This window comes from Gasterosteus aculeatus, chromosome 16 (assembly GCF_964276395.1).
Source record: "Gasterosteus aculeatus chromosome 16, fGasAcu3.hap1.1, whole genome shotgun sequence".
Taxonomy (NCBI): Eukaryota; Metazoa; Chordata; class Actinopteri; order Perciformes; family Gasterosteidae; genus Gasterosteus; species Gasterosteus aculeatus.
In genome coordinates, this window is record NC_135704.1 from 18,165,601 (window position 1) to 18,176,721 (window position 11,121).

Below are 11,121 nucleotides of genomic sequence, written 5' to 3' on the forward strand. Positions count from 1 at the left end.
GACTATTAGCTTAGCCGCTAACGCCTCTGTACCTTTACCTCATGTAATAATGGCCGTGCTTCAGAATAGATGCACATAAGAGTCACATTCACAGCAGAGTCTACGCCGCTGGTCCCGCCTCGTGGAGCATAACCACCAAACCTCCTTCTTCCATCCACGCCGTCACGCCGTCACCTGGTACTTTCAACCCGTCCGGCACCAACTGCACTGAGGCGCGTTGTCGTTGCACCTCCTCGGCTCCGTGCGCTCCCAGTTTTTGTGTTTTCACCTTCATCACACCTGACTGGGCGATCTCAACCTGAACGCCGGCCGCTGGTTTCGTTCTCTGATGGAAAAGCTCAGACGGAGGACGTGAAGCCCGGAAGATCAGATGAAAAAATTGAACCGTCAACTGAAGAATATTGAGGATCAACGTTTCCACTCGTGTTCTATTAATACTCCTCAGTAAGCTTCTGTTCGCTCAATTACAGCCGGACACAAATGTTCCTGTACCAGCGCGTGTGTGTGTGTGTGTGTGTGAGATTTAATTGGCGCTCGGTTCAAAGAGGGAACCGACGAGGCATCAAAAAAACACACGAGCGAAACACAAAGGGAGAAGGAATAAACGTGTTGTGAATCAGTCACAGCTGCTTCATTCATTCCGCCTGAATGGAAACTGTGAAACGAACTTTGGGAAATGAATAAAATGCAGGATTCAAATGCACTCGCGACTCTCCTGCAAAGAGCTACTTGTGGTTTGACTGGAGTGTTTTCCAACCATCTATGACACACACACACACACACACACACACAAAGCAAACCGCAGCACACTCGTCTGCATCTGCCGGAGAGTTTTAGCTTTGGAGTTAAACAGAAAGGGAGGAAAGAGCTGGAGACGAGTCTCACATGAACTTGAATTAATCACCGTGTCATTGATTCAATGATGAAGGTAAAAAGCCGCTGCTCAACTCCCATCGGCTGTCAGGGGAAGGTAGACAAAGAAAAGCCACTTGGTCTGAATTAGTCTTGACTACCAACTTTCAGGGGAACAAAACCCTGTTGTGAGCGGGACGAGGAAACCAGCTCCAAACAGGCGGCTTCGTTCTCGGCGCTCGTTATCCAACGCTGTTATTTAGCTGCAGACACCACAGAAGAAGTCAGAGAACTCTTGTAAAAAGTCTTTGTGACCTCGGTTGAGCTCACACACACACACACACACACACACACACACACACGGCTAAACACAGTAGTTTCCTTGCAGCCAATAAAGTGCTTTACTGCTGTGTGGTACATAATAACAGGGTAAATACTGCAGAGAGCTAATGAGGAGCGCTGGTGTGAGAGGGCAGTAAATCAGACCCAACTTCCTCCTGACGATCGCACCTGAAACTGGAATTTAACTCAACGTACAATAAAAAAAAATTTAAAAAAGAAAAATGAGCAAAAAGTTCACGTCTGCGAAGCTGAAGCCGGCGAGCGATTGGCGGAATAATTGGTCCGTTCGGTTGACGCTGTTCCGCCTCAGAGAGCGCGAGACAGAAGGAATCAATAACACGGCGTACGCGTCGGATTGGGATCTGCTCTCCGACACACACACACACACACACACACACCGAGGGGGATGAGTAATTACTCCGGGTCAAGCATTCCGGTTGTCTCCAAAGCAGCCCTATTAGGTGTGTGTGTGTGTGTGTGTGTGTGGTCAGAGACTGCGGGTGAATGGAGCAGCTCGTCCTGGGGGGGGACGTGGACTTTGCGCTGGGACGCAGCAAACAGTCACATGTTTGGTCGAGAAGCTGAAAGACGCTGATTTGGTGGGGAAGGGGGACGCGCCCGGGCCGGGGCGGGGCGGTCCTCGTTTGCAACCCGTCGGGACGGGGCGGCCTCCGCTCTTGTGACGGTTTCGGCTTCACGGCGTTTAGTGAACTCAGCGGATCCGGATCCGGAGCCCGGTCTGAGAAAAAGGGGTCGGATCAGCCAAAGGGAGTAAAAACAGGCCGCAGGACGGAGACAGGAAGCTTGGGGACGACGCGAAAACGTCCGCCGAGGGCAAAAACACACTCAACCGAATAACATTTTGTGCCTGAAATGAAATAAACTTAATTTGATACGTGTGCATGTCTACAGAAGGACTTTCTTTACAGGCTGTGGCTTTTTTAACAGCTCTGTCAATCAGGGTAAGAGCTTCCTGTCCGTCACACACACACACACACACACACACACAGTCGAAGGCAAACACCTGCCCGCAGCAGTTAATAACATCAAGGTCTATTAGTGAGCACCACTAATCAGCTGGTAACACACACACACACACACACACACACACACACACACACACACCATATGGCTGCAGCTGCCCAAAGACTAGAAAGCTTTTAGGAGGAAGGAGACAAAGGGAGGAGGAGAGGAGGAGAGGAAATCCTTTTCTTTGTATTTATCTATTTAACACTCTCTCTCTGTCTGTCTGTCTCTCTCTCTCCCTCGCTCGTCCCCTGGTGGGTAATAAGGCTTAATCCACTTAAGCCGCATCTCTCTCTCTCTCTCTCTCTGTTCCTGTCTGTCACCTCAACGTCCCACATATGCACACACTTCATTCCTCCCGCCCATCTGCCGCTGTTCTTGACACTGGGTGGGAGACAAAGAGAGGGAGGGGGGAGGGAATCCCTGCCCGGCCCTCTCTCCCTCTCTCTCTCCTCAGCAGCAGCATCTTATTGTTCCTCCATCTCACACACACACACACACACACACACACACACACACACACACACACACCCTCTTCAATAATGGATGTGAAGCTCCTCCCTCCACGTTTCTTCACCATGACTCAGGACTGAGGCCTCATTTAAAGGAACAATGTGCACACTTTGTGGCGTTAAGTCTTACTGTGGAACACGCTTCAATGGAGCATTTAAGTAACGCTTACATCTTATCACAAAGGACCAAAGTGAATGTATGAAAACGATGAAGGGAGCTCCACATTCTACAGAGGCACCCTGGGGTGTTCAGACCAGTCACATCTGCCTAGTCTGGTACTACTGGGATGCGCAATGTCAATGCAGACGTGCAATTCTGTGTTCCCTTCTGGGCTCGTTGCATGTGTGTGTATTTACATGCACACTGCATGATGTGACATCTACATGGATTCAGCTATACGATATCAATAGGTCTCAATAGGTCCGGTTGCTCCGTTCATCTCCACACGTCCCGCTCTGCTGGATGGGCTTCGTCTCATCACCAGTAATGGGAGACAGGAGCAGATCATAGTGTGTGTGGGGGGGGAGATTACGTCCTTCCCGAAGCTGCTTTAAGAAGTTACATTTGGATGACATGACATGACATGACATGGTGCTGGTGTGTCCCCCGCGGCCAACGAAAGGAGCCGTGAAGAAGGCACGAAGTCCACTTGAGTGTTTCCTGGAAACGTTTCCAACGGTGAACAAGTGAGCAGCGCTCCCGAAGGCCTGATGGAAACCATGCTGTAAATAACTGACATGAGGGTTTTCTTCTTGTAAGAGAACCTAATTCTCTCCCCTGTCCCACCCGCTCCACTCGTGTCCAGCACCTCGTCACAGGAGGTCTCTGGAACTGCCAGTCAGCTACTCGCAAGGCAGACTTCATCTTCACACACCCAGGCCTGGTAGGGGTGGTGGCACAGGTCTACTCATTTCACCCAAATGGAGCTTTTCTCTCTACCCTCTTTGTCCTTTACCGTCCGCCAGGCTCCTCGGGTCATTTCTTGGATGAACTGGACAACCTCCTGTCCAACTTCCCTCAAAATGGCCCTCCGCTCATCCTCCTGGGTGACTTCAACATCCAGACAGAAGTCATCTGACCTCTTACACCTACTTTCTTCTTTCGCTCTGTCACCCAGTCCCTCTCCTCCTACTCACAAAGCCGGCAATCACCTTGACTACATCTTCACTAGAAACTGCTCCACCACTAACCTCTCTGTAACTCCACTTCATGTGTCTGACCACTACTCCATCTCTTACTCTCTCCCACTCTATAACTAACAATCCTGCCCCATTGACTGACTCTGTACCTCCTCCCTCCTCCCTGGCATCTTCTGTTCTATCAGCTCTCCCTTACCGACTCCTTCTCACTCTTGCATCCGAACGCTGCTGCAGAGACTCTCCTCTCAACTCTTTCCTCCTCTCTAGACTCTCGCTGCCCTCTGACGACCCGATAGACTGGCAAATCCCCTCCGGCTCCGTGGCTGTCTCAACCGGTCCGTGCCATGAGAGCCACCATGCGAGCATCGGAAAGGAGATGGCGTAAATATAAACGACCTGATGACCTGCTTGAATTTCAATCTCTTCTCTCCTCTTTTTCTGCTTCTATCTCTGCTGCCAAAAGCGCTTTCTACCAATCCAGAATCGAATCCTCCCCCCTCCACCCTTCTTCCGACTACTTTACCAAGAAAATAGCTGACATACGCTCCTCTTTCCCTCTTTCCCTGTCTCAGAGGAACTCCACACTGCTAGAGCCGCCTCTCTCTCCTCTGTCCTCATCCTTCTGGACCTCTCTGCTGCATTTGACACAGTCAACCACCAGATCCTTATTTCCTCCCTTCAGGAACTTGGTGTCTCAGGCTCTGCTCTCTCCCTTCTCTCGTCCTACCTCGACGGCCGCACCTACCGGGTAACCTGGCGAGGATCTGTGTCGGAACCTTGTCCTCTTACTACTGGAGTTCCTCAGGGTTCCGTGCTGGGTCCTCTTCTTTTTTCGCTCTTCACCAACTCTCTTGGCGCTGTCATTCGCTCGCATGGCTTCTCTTACCACAGCTATGCCGATGACACCCAACTAATTCTCTCCTTCCCTCACTCGGACACCCAGGTGGCGGCTCGGATCTCTGCCTGTCTAACTGACATCTCCCAGTGGATGTCGGCCCACCATCTGAAAATCAACCCCGACAAGACTGAACTACTTCTCTTTCCGGGAAAAGATTTTCCGACCCAGGACCTGACAGTCAACTTTGGCAACTCCGTGTTAACGCCCACTTTGACCGCTAAGAACCTCGGCGTCACACTCGACAGCCAACTCTCCCTGACTCCCAACATCACTGCGACAACGCGATCCTGTAGATACACGCTCTACAACATCAGGAGAATACGTCCCCTTCTCACTCAAAAGGCAGCGCAGGTACTGATTCAGGCTCTTGTCATCTCCCGCCTGGACTACTGCAACTCCCTCCTGGCAGGTCTCCCTGCCACCGCCATTTGACCTCTGCAGATCATTCAGAATGCAGCAGCTCGACTGGTCTTCAACCTTCCGAAATTCTCCCACACTACTCCACTCCTCCGCTCTCTTCACTGGCTACCGGTGGCCGCCCGCATCCAGTTCTAAACATTGGTGCTCACGTACCATGCTGTGAATGGATCGGGTCCAGCTTACATCCAGGACATGGTCAAACCCTACATCCCAACCCGCACTCTCCGCTCTGCATCTGCAAATCTACTCGTTCCTCACTCACTGAGAGCAAAACACTCGACTAGGTCTCGACTCTTCGCTGTCCTTGCGCCGAAATGGTGGAACGAGCTCTCTGAAGACACCAGGACCGCAGAGAGCCTTCACATCTTCCGCCGCAAACTAAAGACACACCTCTTCAGACTCTACCTCAACTAAAGACTAACAAATTGTAGCACTTAAATTGTATTTATAACGCCACTCATCTATAGCAAATTGTAAATTGGCTTATTTGAGGAAATTGCACTTTCTTGTTTCTTGTTCTCCTGAGTTTGTACCCTATGGTTGAATGCACTTATTGTACGTCGCTTTGGATAAAAGCGTCAGCTAAATGACATGTAATGTAATGTGATGTAATTCAGTTACAACTTCTGGCTTGCTGTGATGGATTCTGGATTTTTCCTCGTTATTAATTGATGTCAGTTTGAGACATGAGCTGAAGAAAGCCATTACAGATGAGTTTCACTCTGTGCCCGGGGGGGGGGGGGGGGGGCAGATGTGTTAACGGGGGAATTTGCACTTCTGCATGCAGAGAAAGGGAGGCACTAGAAGGTCACACGGAGGTCACCAGACCACTGGCACTCGCCCTCATCTCAGCTCGAGGCGTCTTTAGACGCCGGTAGCGTAACGCAACCCGATCTCCGATTGAGCGGTCGCCTTGCATTGTGGGTAATGCAATGCATGAGTGCATCAAAGTCTTTGAGGCGGCGCTAACGAAGCTCACCTGCCTGCACAGTGAGAGCGGAAAGGGTCCAGTTGGACTGTGCCGTCCGTGGATTATAATAGTGTGGATTAGTCCAAGTGGTGTAACTGATCACGTTAAGCTGAACTCAAGCTGCAGCGTTCATCCCGACCCAGTGATTAATGACAACGGTCCAAACTACGGTTTCAGAATGAAGTCACACATAATAAATGCAAATCATTCAAACTGTCCCTCCATCGCCGGACGTCTCATGCAGGAGGTTAATCTGTGTGTGTGTGTGAGAATGAATGGATTACTGTTCACTCATCCATGTAAGGTCTAAAACACGCACACGCTTATCCATGTAAACCTTTTACACACACACACATGCAAAAATGAGAAAAAAGTGTGACTTCTTTCCAAGAAACCTCAATCCAACCGGAGTCACAGAGAGGAGCACGAGTCAGGTACATTCGATTGGAGCGTTTCAAGCTGTAACATCTGAGGTTGGAGGCTGGGAGACACTCTGAAGGACTTCTCTGTACCTGCTGCTGCCGACAGCCAACAACATGTAGATGCACACAGGTGCGATTTGTGATACGGGAAAAATTCTCCAGAAACGGTGCAAATATTTGTGGTTAATTTTGCTACTGATCAATAACGTGTTGCAATCTATCGTCTCCTCCAAGGCAACAGCTTGTGCTTCATACCTGTGGTGAGCTCATCTCATAAAAACGATCCCAATAGATCACATTGTTTGCAGTATTTAAATACATTAAACCACAACCTTGACTGTGGGTAAATATCTTGATATTTTTACTTCTTACTACTTGTTGTACTGCCGTTATCCATCGTTTCATCGGGAATAACCGAGTGGAATTCTTATAACTGAGTACTAAGTACATTTAACGTAGCGCGCGCGAGCCGGAGGACGACTTATGGAAAAAAGGGGGCGAATGACTCTTCGCTTTCGAGCGGGAATGATTTAATAATCCAGTCGATCGGGTTTCAGTGCCGAGCCAGCAGCTCAGCGGCCGCTGACCTCACTCGCGTGAAGGTCCCTCTGTCCAGTTCATACGAATTCTGTCCTTCTTTTCAAACTCACGTTTACACTGAGGGATTAAATCAAGAGAGAAGTAGAGTCATTTCCTCATAGACGTCTATGGGAGCAGAGGAGTCGCCCCCTGCTGGTCACTACAGAGAAGTAGAGTCATTTCCTCATAGACGTCTATGGGAGCAGAGGAGTCGCCCCCTGCTGGTCACTACAGAGAAGTAGAGTCATTTCCTCATAGACGTCTATGGGAGCAGAGGAGTCGCCCCCTGCTGGTCACCGCAGGGACTGTGAGGTTATTTACGCTTGCAGAAGCACCTTGTGAAGACCTGCGACAGGGACTTTGACTTCAACAGGAAGTGAAGTCATCTTGAGGCTCCCTGTGTGTCCTCGGGACGCAGGGGACGTCAACTGAAAGGGACATTTGAATAAGAGGCCGCGTCGGGGACACGCAGACGGCTCATTAGTATCAGATAGTTATCAGTATCGGCCGATATGCTCGATAAGTTGGGCTCCCTTTCAGAAAAGAAGAAGTGGCGCCGAGCCGTCTCTAATTTCCTCTGTGCTGAGGTCCAAGCGGCTGATGGAGACACATGTGTCCCGACAGCTGTTCGGTAGCTTTCTTTTTTGGATTTCTGATTTCTGATTTTTGACTTTCAGTTGTTCACAGCGTGAGTTTGAAGCTTTACTTCCTCCATTCCATGACGTCCAGGGTCAGAACATTGTTCGTAGCAGCACTCGCATCACACCCAGAGCGCCTGGTTTCCCCCCCCCCCTCGTCTCCCTTTCCTCCCCCAGTTGATGCACCTTTGCAGCGCTTCGCGGACACACACACTGTCCTCATTGTTTGTCCGACCCGTAGATTTCCATGTCCAGCCGCTGGAAATGTTCCAACAAACCGATTTCGAATATTATGTGGGGGGGGGGGGGGGGGGGGGACAAAGAGGAGGAGCTCACACACGGAGGCCTGTTACTCTACACAACGCACACAAAACACTGCGTGTTTTATTTAATAAAGCAGGGTGTGTCCTCCTCCAGGACCACGTGTGTGTGTGTGTTTCAAACATATCGTCAATGCATTACTGATATACATAAATACATACATGTAAAATATGTGCTTGTGTTGTTTTTTTGTCCCTTTTTGTCACACATTTGCAGACACACGACACTGACAGTGTTTGTTATTCTGTCGTTGTGTTGCGTTGTGCGGTCTGCACAGCGGGCTTATAGTTTAAATATAAGTACGCTAGAAAATATCCTAACTTAGATCCTTTTGACCTGATGCAATCGCTCCAATACCACAGAGTGTAAACAGGAAGTGGAGGTAGTCCTCGTGATGTCCCCATTGGCTTGTTTTGAGGCGCTTCGAACAGTTTCGCCGACGCCATTTTGGAACGCGGCCATCGCCATGTTCTTTTTTTGCAACCGACGAAACGGGATTTATCATATTTGGAACGTAGAGTAGACAGTAGTCAGGCCACCTGTCAATCACGTGCTAGCCCCGCCCTGAAGCCCTCCGATCTTTATGCTCTATCCGACTCTAAAGACGCCACGAGAGACACGCGGCGTCTTTTCCTCATAGACGCCTATGGGACCAGAGGAGTCGCCCCCTGCTGGTCACGGCACAGAATGCAGCTTTATATCGGGAGTGAAGCGGGCAGGAGGGCGTCCCGTCTGTGAGGGCGTTACGAGGGGTCCACATCTTGTGTTCTTAAACAGGTATCGCATCGCTCACCACACAGGACATGGGGACATTTGTGTCCACGTAAACCCGGGACGTACCTGCAGATTTTGGCACATAATTCCGCTGTGTCTCGTGTCGTGAGTGATATTTAGATTCCCGGTCGGATCTACGCTTCTGCTAAAATGACTCGACTGAGAAGACGTCAAATAGCAGAAATCAATGGCTTCTAAGACGATTAATTATTCCTCAATTATTCCTTTGGTGAGAAAACTGTGTGAAGATTCTGAGCGACCAGCCACCGAAAAACAAAACAGCAAATAAATCACACATGACCCAGAGGACTGTTTAAGTAGCGTGTTGTGTGATAAACGACTTTACAACAATGACATCATTTATCCGAGTAGCTGCTGATGAATCACCCGCTGTCCAAACTCATCCGCTCATCCGCTCATCGATGGATTGATCAGAATTGAATCAGAAGGAGAAACGTATCCAACAGCAGCGTCTCTCCTCCGTGTTTCCTTGTCGCTGCACACGAGAGACGGAAGCAGCAGTTTGAGGGTTTGATCGACATTAATCAATGATGCCAGCTGCAGCTGTGGGACGAGCCATTATGCTCTGGAAGTGTCACACGCACACACACACACACACACACACACACACACATTATAACACGCACACACACACATCCACTTTCAAACACCTTTTGACCATTTTAGATCAATGACATCAGGAGCATCATCAGCTGCTTTTAACCTAAATGCACAGTGAGACAAACACACACAGACACACACACACACACACACACACACACACACACACGCACACAGACACACACAGCGTGCCCATTGGAGCTCGGTGAGTCGCATATCAGACAGGTTTCCATGAGCCTCCATGATTCCTCTTTCTTTTGTAGAGCATCAGACAGACGAGCCGGCGCGGGCAGGCGCGCACGCGCCGTGGGTGCGCGCAACGTGTGATATGCGCGCGCACGGGAGCGCTTCTCGTGTTTTTTTTTTTTTTTTTCTTTAGATGAATTAAGGTGCAGACTCCCGGTGGCTGTGCCTCCTCTCCCCCCCCGGTTCACGCCTCCTCTCCCCCCCCCCGGTGACATGCCGCCCCCCCCGGTGCCTCTCCTCCCTCCAGCGGTTCCTCTCTTTCGGCGGCGCGCGTCCTTGTCCGTCCTACCTGCTTTGAAGAAGGCGTCCGTGTCCGGGTCGCCGGGCGCCTCCTCGGCCGCTTCCGCGGGGTTCATTCCGGCCAGCGGGTCGAGTACAATCCGCGGGCGCGAGGGGAGCGGGAGAGCCGGGGAGAGAATGCGGTGCTGCGGCGCGCTGCGGCGTCACTCCTCGCGCGCTGCCTCCCCCTCCATCCCCCCCCTTCCGCTGCTTTCTCTCGATGTCGCTGTTCCCGGGGCCTCGTCTCCCTCTATTGTTTCCCGGTCCAACCTCCCTCTCTGCTGCTGTCCGCCGGGGTCTCTCTATCGCCTCCCCCCTCTCCTCCCCCCGTGCCTCCCCTCCCCTCCCTCCGGCTCTCTCTCTCTCTCTCTCTCTCTCAATTCATTGATCGGTGGTTAAAGGATTTAAATCCACTGACAAACACAAGCAACTACTATTTAATTTTGTATTATTATACATGTAAATAAAGGTTGAAGTTACTTCATTGTTTGTTTACTTATTGATTTGTTTCCCTGAGAGGAAATAAAAGGTCCCGGATTGTGAGGGTTCATCCTCTGGGGACCATCGGGTCGTTGCTGCTTGTGTTCAAATGGAAATTGTGCTGCTGTCTTTGTTCATACTTTGTTTGTGCGTCATGTGTGTCGTATGTTCAGAGGAATCTCCATCGGGCCCAAATGGGCTGTGAGCTGCTGACACGCTCATCACGAAAGGCTGCGTTTCCTGTTAATTACATAAAGAAATGGTGTCAAAATGTAAAGAATATGTGACACCGTCTTTACAGAGCACATAGAAATCATCATCACCAAAAGGAGAAAAAGAACAGATGGACAGAAATTGAGTAGTGAACTCAAAATATGTGAAGTTGCTTCATGGGCAAAGAATATCATCAAAAAGATAATAATAATATTAATAATAATAAAGATAATGAAATCGATAACCCCGATGAATAATTCACAGATCAGATGGAGGAGTAAAACTAGCTGACATTTAGAAATGTCAGCTATTGTAGGATGGCGTCCTGCAGGGAGCGAGGCCTTTTATTTCATATAAGACACGAGGGGGGGGGGGGGGGGGGGGGGTC

General features: G+C 50.0%; 1 protein-coding gene across 5 annotated transcripts in view; it reads right to left on the bottom strand.

Moving 5' to 3' along the window:
- kalrna (kalirin RhoGEF kinase a) overlaps nucleotides 1–10,415 on the bottom strand; it is a 72,365-nt gene extending 61,950 nt beyond the window's left edge. For 3 of the 5 annotated variants that reach the window (XM_078090612.1, XM_040200841.2, XM_078090610.1), the window contains exon 1: nucleotides 10,051–10,415. In XM_078090612.1, the coding sequence (XP_077946738.1) occupies nucleotides 10,051–10,117 (67 nt within the window). In that variant the 5' untranslated portion in view covers nucleotides 10,118–10,415. The remainder of the gene's footprint in view (nucleotides 1–10,050) is intronic. The other 2 variants (XM_040200843.2, XM_078090611.1) reach the window with 1 other exon arrangement.
- Between the last annotated feature and the right edge of the window lie 706 nt (nucleotides 10,416–11,121).